The 17,593-nt window shown below is 56.7% G+C and overlaps 1 protein-coding gene across 1 annotated transcript in view; it reads left to right on the plus strand.

Annotated features, from left to right (window-relative positions):
• Positions 1–1,254: 1,254 nt before the first annotated feature.
• The window catches only part of SDC3 (syndecan 3), a 39,739-nt gene continuing 23,400 nt past the window's right edge, over positions 1,255–17,593 (plus strand). The window contains exon 1 of the mRNA XM_016957783.4: positions 1,255–1,568. Within this exon, the coding sequence (XP_016813272.2) occupies positions 1,431–1,568 (138 nt within the window). The 5' untranslated portion in view covers positions 1,255–1,430. The remainder of the gene's footprint in view (positions 1,569–17,593) is intronic.

Below are 17,593 nucleotides of genomic sequence, written 5' to 3' on the forward strand. Positions count from 1 at the left end.
TGGGACACAGGGGCCAGAGAGGAGAGTAACTGAGGGTAGAGACGTCCAGCCAGCTGTCATCAGCAAATAACCTCTTCTTGCTGGCTCTCAGCTTCCCCACCTAAGAAGTGAAGATATTGACAGACCGACCTTATGGGGTTCCTGAGAAATGATATAACACATGAAAGCGCTGGGCACCTGGCATGTGGTCAGGGTTCAAGAAATGTTTCACTCTCCCCTATCTTGCCCCAAAACACTTGGATGGGGGTGAGCCCCAGTAAATGGGAAACACGTTCATTGATTCAGCAAATTTGGATTGAGCATCGATGTCATGCCGAGCTCTGTGCTGGTGCTGGGGACATAGCAGTGAACAAGACAGACACAAAACCCTGCCCCCGCTGGAGCTAACACGCCATTGGAGACTTGGAGAAGTAAGAACAGCATGGGGTATGCCGCTGGGGATGAAGGTTAAGGGGGAAAAGGCACCGTGACCACACAGGGTAGAAAGACCACCAGCGCTAGAGACTGCCACTCAGAGATGTACTTTTCTCGCCATCCTGCACTGGAGGGGTGGTCCCATTCAACCATGGGGGGTCTGAGTCTCAGAGAACTGGGGGCCTTGCTGGAGGCGCACAGCTGGTGTGGAAGCAGCTGCGCTCAGGTCTGCGTGGCTTTTCCTCTGCAGATCCACAGTGACAGGGCCCAGAAGTGACCACCCCCGTGGTCCCCTGGGGAGACCGAGGCCCAGAGAGGGCCGGGCCCTGATCTGAGGTCACACAGCCCCTGGGTGTCCTGGAGGCATGAAAGCCCGTGGTCTTGGATGACCTCTGGCCCACTGGGTGGACTGGCTGAGTGTGTGAGGGTGACGATGGGAGTCCAGGAAGAGACACGTGCGTGGAGCCACAGGGGGAGGCTGTAGATGAAAACGCCCATGCGACCCCTCCGCTCGGCGACTTCAGGGAGCCAGGCCCGGGCCCTGGTATCCCACGCGGGACCCTTCCCTTCTACCTAGCACGGCGGCCGCGGAGGTGCGTCCGGCGGGCTCCGCGCCCTCCAGCCCCGGGATCGGCGAGGCCGGCTGCTTACTCAGGTGTCCGGGTGCCCACTCGGCAGCGCGGGGCTCCCTCTGGGTGGGGGCGGGGGCTGGGACTGGGGTCAGAGGGCGCGGAGCCCGCGGGGGGCGCACTGGGCCCGCCCCGCCCCGGCCCCTCCTCCCGCTCCGCCCGCGCTGGGGGCGGCCCGGCGGCGGCGGCGGCGGCGCACGCTTCCTGCGGGCGCGGCCGCTGTGGGCGCGGAGCTGCGAGGCGGAGCCGGGCGGCCGAGCCGGGAGCCCGCGAGCCTAGAGCGCGTCGGTCCAGCCGCCGGGCCGCGCCGCCGCCAAGCAGCCGCCCCGCGCGCCGCGCCTCGGGAACAAAGGCGCCCGCCCGCCGCCCGCCGCCCGCGCCGCCGCCATGAAGCCGGGGCCGCCGCACCGTGCCGGGGCCGCCCACGGGGCCGGCGCCGGGGCCGGGGCCGCGGCCGGGCCCGGGGCCCGCGGGCTGCTCCTGCCACCGCTGCTGCTGCTGCTGCTGGCGGGGCGCGCCGCGGGGGTGAGTGACACGCGCCCGGATCTCCGCCACTGCTCCCCGGGGCCGCCCCCCGCGCGGGGTGCCGGTCCCCGCCCGCGACCCCCCCTCCGGGACCCCGCTCCCTCCCCCCCGGCTGCTTCCCCCGGAGCCGCGGTCCCTGCCACCCCTCGACCCTCCCCCCAGTGCCCCTTTCCGCACCCTGCTCCCCCCGCCCCCGGAATCTCCCCCTAGCTGGCATCCGCGGGGGAGAGGCCGCCCCCGCCGCTGGTCATCTTCGGGGGGCCCATCTCTCCTTCCTTTTGGGACCCCTCCCCAGAGGGAATCCCGGGAGGGAACCCGATCGCGGGTCCTCAGCCCTGTTCCCCCACCTCCCAGTGGCTCCGGGAACTGTCTCCCCGGGGACGAAGCGGGACCCCTGCGCTGGCCTGGGAGGCGCGAGAAGGACCCGGCGGCGGGCTGGGGGTCGCCGTCCCGGCTGGGTGTGTCTTGGGGTGGGAGTGAGCCTGGCTTTTGCCTCGTGGGTGTGCCCAGACCATGGCCACTTTTTGGGAATCGGATCGGTTCCCCCTCCGAGGGGAGGGTGTGCATTTGGTTCTTCCCAGGGTCGCGGCAGCCGGCCAGGGCAGTGGGCCCGGGAGGGGGAGGTGGAGGTGGAGGGTGACTTGGTGAAGGTGACCTGAGGGGGGAGTGAGGGTAACCCTGTGTGTGGGCGTGTGTGGGCGTGTGTGGCCAACTCAGTGAGAGGTGCGGGGACCTGTGGGGCGTGTGCAGGTGAAGGATGTGTCTGCCACATGGGTGGATGCCAGCGTGCCCTCCCGTCCGTGGTCGTGGGAGGGTGACCCATTGTGCATGATGTGTGCCTGTGCCTGGCTGGGCCACTGTTGGCTATGGCCGTGTGTGGCTGCAGTGGGTGAGGGTGTGTGTGTGAAAGACCTCTGGTGGGCGTGTGCTTGGACCCATGAATGTGTGTGAGTGCACATAGCAGCGTGTGCATGCAGGTGCATGGGGGACCCTGGACATGGGACGAGGACCCCTGAGGGGAACCAAGCATGTGCAGGTGGAGGTGATGGTATGTATGAGGTGACCCTTGAGTGTCCCTTTGAGTGACCGTAGCAGCCATGCTTGGTCCCAGCTCCGTCAGGGAGGGCAGAGAAAGGAAGGACCTCATCCCCCTTTGAGGGATCCAGGCCCCAGATGAGTTCTTGTTGGACAAGTGTCCAGGTTCTGGCTCAGGCTGGCTGGGGATTTCGAGGTCCAGCCTCCCGGGTTGGTTCCAGGAGCTATGCTGTCCTGCATCCCCCAGGCTGAAAAGGACCCAGGCCTCTCAAGCAACACTGGGTGCCCAGCCGCCCTCTGCAAGTTCCTTCCCTCTCCCAGCCTCAGTGGGCCAGTCAGTAAGACAGAAGGAGGACAGGCAGGGGCTCCAAGCTTGCTTCTTGGATGGACAGGCCCCTCCTCAGCCTTCCCCATCTAGGGGGCTGTCAGCTGGAGGGAGGGGAAGTGTTGAGGGCTGACCTGTGTGAAGTGCCTGCTGGCCAGGATGTCTCATTCCCAGCTTTCCCCTAAGTGGGGTGAGAGGAAGAGGTCCCTGGGAGGGATAGAGACCCAGCACACCCTAGCAGCTGGGGTCGCCTTCTCAGCCAAATTTCTGAAAGACCATCCTTAAAATCAAAGGCTTGGGAATCACACAACCCTGGGTTCCAATCCTGCTACCCCCGCCGATTCGTGGCATGGTTTGGGCAGGTCCTCTTACTTCTCTGACCCTTGGTTGTCCCTCTGTGAAATGGGGCTAATGACCCCTTCCTCAGAGGGCAAAAATTCAATGGGATGACTGACGAGTGTCCTGAGAAGGAGCTCAGGAGTCATGTGGTGTGCACATGAATGAAAGGGGCTCAGGACAGAAAGCTTTAGACTTGGAGGCTAGGTGGAGCGCGGGGCAGGCCACTTTCCTTGCTGAATAAGGCTAATAATTCATACTCCACGAGGTGGTGGAAGGACTTAGTGAGAGCATTTAATAGCCTCATGCACAGCAGGGCCTCGCAGTGCAGGTGACCTGAATCTGAGAGGTGTGGCTCAGACCCAGTGTTGGGTGGCAGATCAAGCAGACCCCGAGAGTCTGAGCCCAGAGGCTGAAATGGTGGGTGCGGCCTGGGGGAGGGCAGGGACTGGGGCGCCTGGTGAGGTGGTGGGAAGTGGAGTGTCCTCCAGGCCTCACATCTTCCCATGGGTCAAGCTGTCAAGGAGGGGCATCATCCCTCTTGTCCTCATCTGGCTTGGGAGGAAAAGGGTTAATGGGTGGTACCTGGTTGCCGGGGTTCCGCACCAGAGGGAGAGGGCAGTGCCTGCAGCAGGTGGGACTGAGGTTAGATCAGAAGAGCCCCAGCCAGGGAAGCTCCAGGGGTGGCCTTGGTACATGAGCGGTGGCTGGCTCAGGGCAGGGAAGGGCAGGGACATGATGACCCTTGGGTCACCTGCCAGCCTTTGTGTGTGTGTGTATGTGTGTGTGTGTGTGTGTCTTCGTGTCTTTCAGGATGGGGATAGCAGGGAGAGCAGGCCTCATTCACACTGCAGATGGTGAATTGCAGTGTGTGTGTGTGTGTTTGTGTGTCTGTGTCTGTCTCCTGGCATTCCTTTGAGGAGTCCCTCTTCTGACAGACCAAGTTACCAGGACTCTGAGGGACATCTGCCTTTAAGGCCACCTCAGCTACTGTACTTAAGTCACCAAAGTTTTGGAGTGTGAGGATCCTGAACATTTTAGCTTTTGAAGCATGTTCTTTTAAAAGTCCAGGGCTTGAAGGGATCTTAGGTGTTAGTCTTGTTTGAATACTCCCAGTGATGGGAGACCACTACCTTGTGGCTGTGTGACCTTGTGAAAGTTACCTAACCTCTCTGTGCCTTAGTTTCCACCTCTTTAAAATGGAGACAATGCGAGAATGGAAGGGCTTAATTTGGAAAGCTTTTAGCCCAGTGGTTGGCACCTACTAAGGGCTCAACAAATATGGATTTCTTGTTCTTTTACAAAGTTGCTGTACTGTGGTTGGGAAGGTGGGAGGGGTGGGGAGTGGAAGGGTGGGAGATGTGTGTGTATGTGTGTGTGTGTGTGTGTTTGTGAGAGAGAGAGAGAGTAGGGATGGGGGTGGGGGTGGGGATGGGGTGGGGTGGGGGAATTAGTAGGGAATTCTTTTGAAGCTCAGCCCCAGGCCTGGTGGTTTCCCTTCCTTCCTCACCCTGTTTCAAGCATCCCTGCTCTTCTCCCCTCCAGGCTCCCCTGGGTGACTGTGAGCCTTGGGTTTCCAGGATGAGATAGTCCTCACCAAAAAAATGGAAAGTTGGGGGCCCCTGGGCTGTTCTGGGCCAGGCTCTTGGGTGAACCATCTCCCCTTCCAGCATTTGTGGGACAGGCACAGGGACACCACAGCTGTATGCTGCCTGTCAGCTCCCAAGGTACCAGGGGTTCTGGGGTCAGACACCTGCTGTGTGATTTCCAGTGAGGGATTTCTTTCTGTCTCAAAGTCCTTGTCTATAAAATGCGGACAGTAATGGTGTCAGCCTCACAGGGATGTTGTGATTTGGAAATGAGCTGCTTGAGTAGACCGAGCACACCTGCCACGTAGTGAGCTCTCAGGAGATGGGACCTTTCTGGGAGGGAGCATGGATGGGGTCAGGGAAGGCTTCCTGGAGGAGGAGGATTTTGAGCTAAGCAATGAAAGTGGTCATCACATGACAGTAGCAGGCTGTAGCCTGCCCTGACCCTCAGCTTTCTTACCTGTCAACTGGGGGCAAATACTTGGCTTTTAGAATCATTACTGGGGGCCGTGACTCTACCCTCAAGGCAGGGCTGGGATTTGAACCTGAAGCCTCCTGCTCTCTGGGGAGGAGTGAGCACAATGCCTCCAGCTGTGAGTTCAGTGTGTTGGGGGTTGGTGCGAGGTGAGCTGTGCTGGAAAAAAAAGTGAAAGAAAACAACAAACAAAAAACAAAAAAAATGGCCTTTTGAAACCCAGTGGCTCCTCCCACCTCATACAAGGGGGCATAGGGTCCCTGGGGGGTCCGGGGCAGCAGGAGTGGTGGCAGTGGTGGGGAGAGCGAGGGGGGGCTCATCCCAAGTGGGAGAGAGAGGTCATGTTTACCGAGAGCCCCGCCCACCAAGCACTTTACATGTATCGGCTTATTTCATCCTTACGATAATTTTTTGATGTAGGAATTATTAGAATCCGCTTTTTAGTATTTTATTTTATTTAGAGACAGAGTCTCACTCTGTCGCCAAGGCTGGAGTGTGGTGGCATGATCCTGGCTCACTGCAACCTCTGCCTCCTGAGTACAAGCGATTCTCTTGCCTCAGCCTCCCAAGTAGCTGGGATTACAGGCACCTGACACCACACCTGCCTAATTTTTGTATTTTTAGTAGAGATGGGGTTTCACCATGTTGCCCAGGCTGTTCTCAAACACCTGACCTCAAGTGATCTGCCCACCTTGGCCCCCGCAAAGTGCTGGGATTACAGTTGTGAGCCACAACCCCCAGCCAGAACCCCCATTTTACAGAGGAGAAAACTGAGGCACAGAGAGGCTCAGTGACTACTCAAAGTCACACAGCCAGAAGTGGCAGAGCTAGTATGAGCCAGGGCCTGACAGGCTAATGGGACTAGGCTGCAGTCCTAAATTTACCCCCTCTTGCTGTGTGATCTTAGGCAAGCTGCTTTACCTCTCTGGGGCCTCCCTACCCCCTGGATTATGTCTGCATTAGCTACTGTTTAGTAAATGCCTGCTCTTGTGGCGGGGTGGGGCTGGGAAGGGGGTTGGTCCCATATCTTTTCTCACCTAATTCTCCCACAGCCCTGGAGGTCAGTGATGCTGTCTCACCCTCTGGGAGGGATTGGCCAGGGCTCTTCCTCGTCTGCCGCCTCCCAAGGCTCTGTAGCCCATAAAAGCAGCTACTCTGAGGGCCACTGGGGGTGTATGGGGTGGGGAGAGAGAGCTTTATAAACTGCGAAGGGCTGTCAGCAAGATTGTGTGTGCGTGCATGTGTACATTTGTGTGTGTGCCCACACATGTGTATGCGGAAGGGAGTTTATGTCGGGGTCATGTGGTCAGGGCACAGGAGAGGGGAAATGTTTGGAATCTCAGGATGAGAGGGGTCTAAAAAGCCACCATAAGCCCTGATATGTGCCAGATGCCCCCAGTGTTGGGGACTGAGTCTGCAGAGGTGACCAGGCCTGCCTTTAACCCCCTCTGGCCCTTAGAAAGTGTGTGGAGGCCAAATCCATGTTCTTCCTGCCCCATCTCTGAGCACTGGCCCCATTGCAGCCAAGATTCTCTCTGGCCTCATAGTGATTGAGGCTTAGAGATGGGGTGTGACTTGGTGGGGGTCCCCCAGCTGTCAGGAGTGATGTCAGTGCTTTCTTGATAGACTTTGAGCTTCCTGGGCAGGCTCGTGGCTGCCAAGTTTTCTCACTGAACCCCCAGGGACCACTCTGTGCTTGGCGCAGGCTCGAGTGAATGATTCAAAGGAATGAATGAATGAATGAGGGAATAAAGGAATGAAGGAAGCCGGGACTGTGAGCTATGGAGCCCAGGCAGGGGCTTGTGTCCTTTCCTGTGTAGGTGGGTTGGGGACAGTGAGGCTGGCAGAGTCCTGCTGCATGCAAGGCATGTGCCCGTGGGCTGGGAGGCGCCAGGGGGCTGCATCGGGCGGGCCTTCAGTCTGAGGTCTGAGTGCCAAGGCACTGCCACCACCACATCTGGGCAGGACCGAGGGACTGTGGCTCTGGACTGCAGCCCAGCTGCTTGGAGCCCTTTGATTTTGTGTCTCAAGGGACAGGGTGGCCAGAGCCAGGAGCTGCCCAGGCCCTTGCTCCCATCATCCCCCCCAAACCCCTGTCCCAGCAGGGAGCAGGGTCTGGGCTGGTCCTGGACTTCCTGACCCGTCTCACTGGCCCCTCCAGGCCTCTGTCCTCCATAACATCACATCCTGGGAACATCGGGCTGGCTCTTGGTAAATATTTGTTGATGGCACCCCCCACACCCTCATTCCCCTTGGCTCCCAGCCTCCCCAGATTCCAGGAGGCCTGGTGGCCTTCACTTCCGGCCCCCCTCCCGCCATGGCCAGAGGGGCAGCCACTCCCCTCCCCCACTGGCCAAGCCCAGTCTCAGCGCCAAACAGGAAGCCGTGATTACAGGGGGAGCCTGAGCGGCCATGGCTGAGGGCCCAGCAGTGGGGGTGGCGGTGGCCCCAACAAATGATCTGGCCCTTTTTTTACCTGGCTGCTGTGGGTGGAGGGCAGGGAACGCCTATGCTGGCCTTTTATACCAGGTGGAGAGGGTTCTACAACCCCTGTTGCCCCAGCTGGCTGAGGCCTGCCTTCTCCCCACCCCTGGCCTTGGTGCTATGTCTGTTTTGGGGTGTCCCAAGCCTGAGGGGGCAGCTTGAAGTCATCGAAGGAGTAGGGATCCTGGAGCCAGCTGATTCAGGGTTGAAATCCTGGCTTTGTCACATTCCTGCTGTGTGACCTTGGTGAGTTCACCTAACCTCTCTGAACCCGCAGTCTCCTCTTCTTTAAAATGGGACCTCAGGGTTGCTTGAGAATTAGTAATATAAAGTAATAAAGTAAATAAAGTACTAAAGTAATAAGGAGCGGGCTGCTCCTGCAAATCTTGTTTTTTTCCATTCACCTGCCTTGGTTTTTGTTCTTTTCCTGTCCCTCTCTGGGTCTTACTGAAGAACTACTGCTTGCGGGTGAGGAGCAGGGTTTTCTTTTGGAGAGAGTGGGAACTAAGTTTGAATAATCATGGATGGCCTGAAGGAGAACTCTGGGGGTGGGGGTACCCTTAGAAGGAGACCATGGGCCGGACTCCCAGTTGGAGCCAGCAGGACTTAAGCCAGATTAGAGGAAGCACATTCTAGGGTCCGTGGTGCTGAGTTTCTGGGGGGCTGGTTCTCCAGAGCTGTTGGGCAGCCTGCAGTCCATCCTGCATGATGACTCTTCAGGCCCTTCCAGTCCTGGAACTCCAGAGAGGCCTTGTTATTTGCAGCTTGAGCCCAGGACTTGGTGAGACTGGGTGCTTTCCATTTTCCTCCCAGCCAGGGAGCATCTCTGCTGTGTTCTGTCTGTCACATGGGCCCTGGCCCAGAGTAGGTGACTATTGATGTTTACGCAGGATCTCAGGGGTGGAGAGTCCTAGAGAGATGGCCAGCCCTACAGCCTGACATCCCACAGCTGATGGCCCAGCCACAGCCTGGGGCCTTGCCAATGGATTGGGGCTGGCTCTCCAGCCTTAGATGGTCCCACTGAGCCTCCCACCACTCTTGAGGGGCTGGTGGGATTCCCCTTATTTAGAGGAAGGCTCAGAGATGTTACGCCACCTGCCAAAGCACACACAGCCAGGAGCTGGTGGAGCCTGGTGTTCATTTGCCCCTTCTCCTACCCTGGAGCCCCATCTGATCTTGTCGTCACATCCCCCACTTAGCCAAGTTTTCTGGGGGTGCAGCTGGGACTGGGGATAACACTGACTTGGGCCTTCATCCTGCTTTTGGATGGGCCATGGGCTTCCAGGGTGCTGTCTGGTGCTGCTTCACCCTGGGGTTAGCCTTGGCCCAGGCGCCCCTAGAGATTCCTGTACCCCCTGCACTGCCAGCTAGGACCCCCCCATCCATCCTGCCCTCCCCCATCCCTGCCTGCCAGCCCAGACTTTAATGAGGGTAATTTAGAATCAATCACCAGCGGAATCTGGGAAATCTAATTGCAGCAAACTGATTGCCAATTCGATTGCGGGCACCAGGGGGCTGTGGGCGGCTCATTAGACTTGTCCCCCTCCCTGGGCTGGGGCTTGGGGGGGCTCCGTGGGGGATGCAGGGCCTGAGTAGGCAAGGCTCCTGGAGAGCTGGGGGGAGGTGGACTGTTGTTTTGGGAGCAGGGGAAGGGCATTTTTACCTGACAGAAGCCATACACTATTCCCTGTCCAGGCCCACAGTTGGGGTGTAGGTGCCTGTGTCAGTCTTTACCCTCTGTCATCCACCCCTTGCTTACTGCCCCCTCCTCAAGGCCTGGATGCCATTGTGGGGGGGTGTCTGCAGCTGCATCTTACCTGGTTCCTGCCTTCAAGATGCTCCCTGTGTCAGGGAGACAGACACAAGCACAGATGATGACGAGGAAGATGATGAGAAAGATAACGGCCAATACTTACTGCTGCATGTCATGTGCTAGGTGCGGTTCTAAGTGCTTAACATGCTTTATCTCAGTGGGTCCTCACTATGGCGCTGTGAGGCAGGCATGGTTACCCCATTTTACAGATGGGGGCACAGAGGCCCCGAGAGGTTGAGCAATGTGCCCACAGTGGGGCAGTTAGCAGGACTCTGAGCCTGGAGCCTGGGTGCTTATGGAGATGCTCGTTCAAGGGTGTGGGGAAAAGAAAGGGCGATCAGATTGTTACTGTGTCTATGTAGAAAAGGAAGACATAAGAAACTCCATTTTGATCTCTTTCTTTTCCCCACACAAGGGCATCAGGCAGACGTGTGGGCTCCTGCATGGGCGCCTGTCTTGATTGACTGTGTTGCTCACTCAGCAGACATTTACTAAGCACCTGCTGTATATGAAGCCCTGTGCAAGGGGGCTGTCAGTGTTCAGTTGTGTCGTGTGTGTCCTGTGTCTTGTCTGGCCATGTCTTGCTTCAGGCAGGTTTACTGGCGGCAGGTGCATGTGCTTTTGTGAGGTCTCAAGGGGGGAATTGAAGAGAAGCAGGGAGGAAGCCCTACCCCTCCTCCCTGACAGGCTGAGCCCCAGCTCTGCCATTAGAAGTGGGTGGATTTTGGCTGGGCGAGGTAGCTCACGCCTGTAATCCCAGCACTTTGGGAGGCCAAGGCGGGTGGATCATGAGGTCAGGAGTTCAAGACCCACCTGGCCAAGATGGTGAAACTCCATCTCTACTAAAGATACAAAAATTAGCCAGGCGGTGGCAGGTGCCTGTAATCCCAGCTTCTTGGGTGGCTGAGGCAGAGAATTGCTTGAACCCGGGAGGCGGAGGTTGCAGTGAGCCGAGATCGCATCACTGCACTCTCGCCTGGGTGACAGAGCGCGACTGTCTCAAAAACAACAAGCTGGGCTTGGTGACTCATGCCTGTAATCCCAACACTTTGGGAGGCCGAGGCGAGCAGATCACAAGGTCAGGAGTTCGAGACCAGCCTGACCAACATGGTGAAACCCCATCTCTACTAAAAATACAAAAATTAGCTGGGCATGGTGGTGCACACCTGTAATCCCAGCTACTCCAGAGGCTGAGGCAGGAGAATTGCTTGATCCTGGGAGGTGGAGGTTGCAGTGAACTGAGATTGTGCCACTGCACTCCAGCCTGGGCAACAGAGCGAGACTCCATCTCAAACAACAACAACAACAAAACGAAGAAGTGGGTGGATTTGGCTAAGTGACTCTTGACTCAGCCTTAGTCTCCTCTTCTGTCAGACAGATCCAGTGATCCCTGACCCGTTAGGTGGTGGTGAGGAGTGGTGGGAGGTGCAGATGGTTAAAAGGAACCTGCTGCTGGGTGATGACTTTTAATTATTATACATTCCCCAAGGTGGTTGTGTCTCAGAGGTGAATTTGCCACTAGCCTGTCAAGTGGTAGCAGGCAGCCTGTTCCCTCTCTGGGCCTCCACTTCCACGTCTGTTAAATGGGAAGAGTGAATGGTGACCCAGGGGCCCTTGTAGTCTTCAGATTTGAGGAACTATCAGAAAGACCTGAGGCCAGAGACAGGGCCTGACCTAGAGTTGGCTTGGTGGGGAAGGGCAGGCAGGACGGCTGGCCTGGGTGGGGAGGGGAGGCCTGCTCCCTTCACGTGGCTTGTCTCTGGTTCCTCTTGGGCCAGGGTAGGAGGCATCTCTTTCCTTGCCCATCACGCTGGGCACCACCACCCTCCCTGAACCCTGGAACATGATCATCAGTTCCAAGCTAGCTGGGGGCTGGGCAGGGAGTCCAGTACCTGGGTCCTTATCCCCACTGTGCTACTGTTTACTGATGGCCCCTCTGTGTCTGGTCTCAGCCGAACACTAGGGACCCCCAGGGGGCTCAGCTTGGTCCCTGACATTAGGAAGCTCTCAAATTCTGTGGGGTAATGAGAGGTTGATTTAGACCCTGAAGACCAGGAAGGCTCCATGGAGGAGGCGTCCTTTGTACCAGGCCTTGACAGATGGCAGCACATCGATAGGGGGACTAGGATGGAGAAAGTCTGAGAAGTGGGGAAGGTCGCAGTATATCAGGGAGCTACCACATGTGGAGAGGGGAACACGCCTCCCTTGGCGGCGAGGGGTCACTGCTGTAGGGGGCCGAGCTTTCTGATGAGAGTGTTGTTTCATGCCTTTAACAGACAGTCACCAGGTACCTGGTGGGTGTCTGGCCCTGTGCCTCAGCGTTCTTGGGCTGAACAGTTGAAGCCCACAGGTCCTCCACATGGAAGAGCTCACTGGCTCACAAGGTGGGCTTTGAGTCCAAACCAAGGCATTTGGGTACTGTCCTGCAGGTAGAGGGTGCTGCCCTTCTGTCGTGAGGAGATAGCATGAGATGCCAGAGCTTGGAGGTGACATATTGAGTTCTGCCCATTGAGTGCCTGCCACTCACAAAACACTCTGCCAAATGTCTCATTTATAAACAATCCTTAGCCTTATGAGGGAGATGCCATTGTAATCTTCATTTTACGAAAGAGGAAATCAAGGTACAGAGAGGTTAAATAACTTGTGCAAGGTCACAGAGCTAGTGAGTGGCCCAGCTGCGATTTGAATCCAAGCAGCCTGCCCCTGGAGTCCCATCTAGTACATAAGCACTGCTTCATGCTGCCATGTACATTTCTAACTGTAAAGCGTGGTATCCCTACAGGATGAACGTAGGGCCAATCAGGCCTTGCTGGGTACCTGAACTTGTGTGGCTGTTGTCGGGCAGGCCCTTTCCTGGGACTTTGGGCTCCTGGCTTCCACATGGATCTGTTCTCTGCAGCATATTTTCTGTCTGTATGGGGCTATGGGCAGAGGCTAACCCAGGCTGGGGAAAGATCAGATGGCTGGAGAGGATTTCAGCTGGAAGGGCCCTTGAAAATACTCGTGTCCAAATTGTTCACTGTTCCAAAGGGGACACTGAGGCCAAAGCATTGATCTCGAGTCATCATGAGTATCTTCTGAGAGTCTATAATTCAACTTTCTTACATGACATTTGGGGAAGTTGAGGATCAGAGAAGTGCAATGATTTGTCCAAAGTACAAAACAAGTTGATGGCTGAGCTGGGACTAAGAGCTCTGTCTCCTGACTCCTGGGCAGGGCACTATCCCCTGTACTATGTTCCTTTTCTGTACTTGTCTCTGCTCTGTCCAGAATGCAGGCTCAGCTCCTCCCACATCCTTCTTCCAGGAAGCCTTCCTTGACCACCCCAGCTGCCCATATATGCCCAATATTTCCTATGCCAAATTAATTCCCATCAGTGCCTTCAATGCACTTCTCCAGCCTCATCCCTTTGCCTTCCCACGCTCCTGTTTTTTTGTTTTTGGCATGGACTTTTACTCTGTTGCCCAGATTGGAGTGCAGTGGTGTGATCTTGGTTCACTGCAACCTCCGCTTCCTGGGTTCAAGCAATTCTCCTGCCTCAGCCTCCTGAGTAGCTGGAACTACAGGCCCATGCCACCATGCCTGGCTAATATTTTGGATTTTTGGTATAAACGGGGTTTTACTATGTTGGCCAGGCTGGTTTCGAACTACTGGCCTCAAATGATCCACCTACCTCAGCCTCCCAAAATGCTGAGCCCAAAATGCTCCCAAATGTAAGCCCAGTCTGTACATCCCACGCTTCTACCAGCCATCCTGAGCACAGAGCATACCATTGTCTCTTTTTCCTTCATGCCTACCCAGATGCTCTTCCCTCTTCATGGACTGTTCTTTTATTCTTCGGTGAACTCCTACACATCCTCTAAAACCCAGCACAGATGTCTCCTCCTCTGGGAATCCAATAATGACCCCTCCTACCAGCCCCCAAGCACAGTAAGCCACTCCTCAGCCCCCTCACTCCTGCCTCCCTCTTCTAGGTTCCTAGGTGCCTCTTCTACCTGTTAGGATTCTTTGCCAAGCCCAATTATGTTATTTCACTTCGTAGCGTCTGGTTCCCCTCAGGGTTACATTGTTACCACCTTGGAGCTCTCACTTGGATACATTGTTGCAGCTGCTAATTCCCCATTACATCATCTCCCCTCCAACCCTCACACATGATACTTTGTTACATTTCCCCAAATTCTGACATTGCTACTTTGTTTCTTTTCCCTGCTTTCACACGTCCTCAATCTGTTTCACTTCTAGTTCTCCCCTGTTGTCACATTTGGTCCTTTCTCCCCAGCCCCCGGCTCATGTGACCACCAAGACTGGGAGAAGAGGAAAGTGGAGCCTGGCAGCAGGGAGCAGTGGGCACCCAGTGAGCTATGGAGGTGCAGGCGGGGAGAGGTGCACTGGAGCCTGTTTGGCTTCGTCTTTCTGGAGGGTGGACAGACTGTGGGCTCGGAGGCTCAGGCTCGGTTTTGAGGAGACCTCCTCTCCAACCTCCCTCCTCTCCAACCTCCCTCTTCTCCATCTCCTCCTCCGTCTCTGCTCAGCCCCCCTCCCTCCCTCCCTCCTCCCACCCTCCTCCTCTTACTCACTTCCTCCCCCTGCTCTGCTTCCCTAGAGGCCCTTATCTTGCTCCCTGGCTGGTTGGAACCTCCCATGTCCCTGGTTGTGACCCACCAGGGCCAGAACCTGAGGGCTCCCCTTGGGGACAGGGGTCTTGAGGGCTGAGGGGGTAGTTAGGACCAAGGCTAGAGGGATTCTTGATTCTTCTTTAGTTCCTTGCCCTTCCGGCCCCAGAACTCACAGTTCCCTGCATCCGTCCCTCCTGAAATGGAGTTTTGGGGCAAAGAGCCAGGAATCAGCCCTGGCCTTGCTGTTCAGATGAGGAGACTGAACCCAGAGATGAAGTGTGGCTGTTGAGGGTCACTCAGCAGTGAGAAGTGGAACAGCTTCCCCGGGGCTGAAGCCCCTACATGGCCTCTGGGAGCTGAGCCCTGGCTGGCTGGATTTTCTCATGTGAGCTGGGGAGCTGGGGGGCTTGTGGGGACAATCTCAGATCCAGAGGGAGCTCAGCTGTGTCTTGAGGGATGGTCTGCAAGGCTGCAAGTGAGGCCAGGTAATCCTTTTTCCACGTGGAGCTAAGGCCATGTTTCTGTTTAGGATGTTAGTTTGGGTTAGGGGTTTGCGTGTACCTGCAATATGTGTGATGGTATGTTGTTGTGTGTCTGTGCTGATGCATGGGGCCCTGGTGTCTTTGTAGGAAAAAGTGTTTGTAGCCTATGCCAGGGGGATCAGGAGTCCCCCAACTGCTGTCCCTCCCCCTGCCTCAGCTCCAGGGGCTTACCCCCAACACTGTGGATTAAGGAAGTTGGGAGACTCTCTCTCTACCTTGGGAGGCTCAGATGCATGCTTACAAATGGAGGAACATGGACCTGTGCAAATGCCCTTGTCCTGTGCACACATGTAGAGACAGAGACAGGGACACACATACGCTGCCATGTGCACAGGTACCACCCAGAGACACAGCCCTCCACGCTAACATGGACGCACTCAGACCCACACAGGCATCTAAGCCACTCGAGACAGCCCTAGGCATACACACATGGATGCACCTAGACAGACACACACGCCCAGAAACACCCCTGAATGTGCTTGGATGTGTGCATGTGCATGCCTGTGTACGCCCACACATTCACACACACACATACACACACTCCCCCCACACACCCACACACTCTCACCCACACACTCACACTCATCCACACACACACTCTCACCCACACAGACACCCCCCACACACCCACACTCACCCACACACTCACACTCACCCACACACACCCTCACCCCCACACACCCCACACACACCCACACTCTCACCCACACACTCACACTCATCCACACACCCACTCACACTCTCACCCACTCATACACTCACCCCCCCATTCATCCACACACCCCCACACACTTATCCACACCCCCCACACTCATCCACACCCCCCACACACTCATCCACACACTCAATGCACACACTCTCACCCCCCCACACACACACTCTCACTCCCCCCACACTCACACACACTCCCACACACTCACCCCCACACACTCATCCACACACTCATGCACACACTCTCACCCCCCCACACTCTCACTCCCCCCCACACACACCCTCTCACCCACACAGTCACACACATACTCATCCACACACATGCACTCTTACCCCCACACCCACTCACACACGCACACTCACAATCACACACACTCTCACCCGCACACTCACACTCATCCACACACACCCACACACGTACCCCACACATACACCCACACTCTCACCCACACACACTCATCCACACACACTCTCACCCACTCACACCCACTCATACACACCCCCCACACATTCATCCACACCCCCCCACACTCATCCACACCCCCCCACACACTCATCCACACACTCAATGCACACACCCCCCCACACACTCACTCCCCCCCACACTCACACTCCCCCACACTCACACTCATCCACACACTCACCCCACACACTCATCCACACACTCATGCACACACCCCCACACACTCTCTCACTTCCCCCCACACACACCCACACACACACATACTCATCCACACACTGTCATCCCCACACACTCACACACACTCTCATCCACACATATGCACTCTTACCCCCACACCCACTCACATACACGCACACTCATAATCACACACACACTCTCACACACACACACTGCTGGGGCTCTGAGCTACCAAAATATGTCTGTCCTTAATCCCGACTCTTAATCCCAGGGTCTAGGAGCCCAGGCCAGAGGGGCAGCTGGTCATCTGGCCTCGTTAGAGGTGATTAAGTCAGGAGCAGTGTGTATGGTGTGTGTGTGGAGGGCCTCAGAGCTTTGTTTTCTGCCTGACCTCCAGGGACACTTCTCACTCCCCCGCACCCTGCACTAAAAAAGCAACCTTGGATTCCTTCGGAGATGCAGTTATATGTTATTTACCACACTCTGGATGCCGGCAGGCTGGGGGGTAGCAGGAGAGGGAGTGTGGCTGTGCCCCTGAGGAAATTGACAGCTGGGGTCAGAGAGGCCAGGAGATGCGGGTCCCTTTATTTCACCACCTGCCTGGGGAAACCCTGATCAGAGTCTTCGGCACTAGGGCCTCGTGGGGATTCTGATTTCTGGGGGGGATTCTGTTTCTTTGATCAGAGCATTTCTGACTTATGGGAAAATGATGCCCAACCAAGAGATGTTGAAGTTGGAGCCCTGAGCAGGGAGGAGGGGTGGTCGCCTGAGACTAGGGTGGGATGGGGACGCCTCCATGAGGAGGAGACGCGTGAGCTGGGCATTAAGGGTGCTGGCTCCTGGGGCATTTTGAAATTTTTGGTTGTCATAGTAGTGGAAGTGCAGCTGGCATTGGCCAGGTGGGGGTCGGGCTGCTAAATGGCTACAGTGTCCAGAACAGTCCCGCTGGTGGAAAATCGTCCTGCCCAGGTACCAATAGTGTTGCTTTTGACAAATGTTTGGTCATGAGACATGGTGGGGGGGGGGGGGGGGCTCCTGGTGGGTGGGGTGGGTATGGATCATGGCACAGTGGTGAGACTGTCTTTGTCATGCTGTGGGAGGGAGGAACATTCCACACTGCCTGGGGCACCGTGGAGGTGCACAGAGATTGCATGGGCCGATTCCCCTGACCCTGCACCTTCCCCACCCTCAGCACTTCCCTCCCTTTTGCCTTTCCATGTTTACAGGGATGTGTGTCCCGTGTTGTGTCTAAGGGGATAGCTGTGATAAATGGTGGAAAGAGGGCGTTTGGGCATCAGCCCAACTTGGCTCTTGGGCTGGCCTTTCCCTGGTGGAGCTCCCTATAGGGGAGGGGGCCACGCTGCTGTGACTCGGTCCCTAGTGGCAGCAGCTGGGCTTCTGATCCTGCCGGGGGAGGCTCAGGGGAGGATGAATCAGCTGAGACTTGACATGGACTTGG

Source organism: Pan troglodytes, chromosome 1 (assembly GCF_028858775.2).
Source record: "Pan troglodytes isolate AG18354 chromosome 1, NHGRI_mPanTro3-v2.0_pri, whole genome shotgun sequence".
Lineage (NCBI taxonomy): Eukaryota > Metazoa > Chordata > Mammalia > Primates > Hominidae > Pan > Pan troglodytes.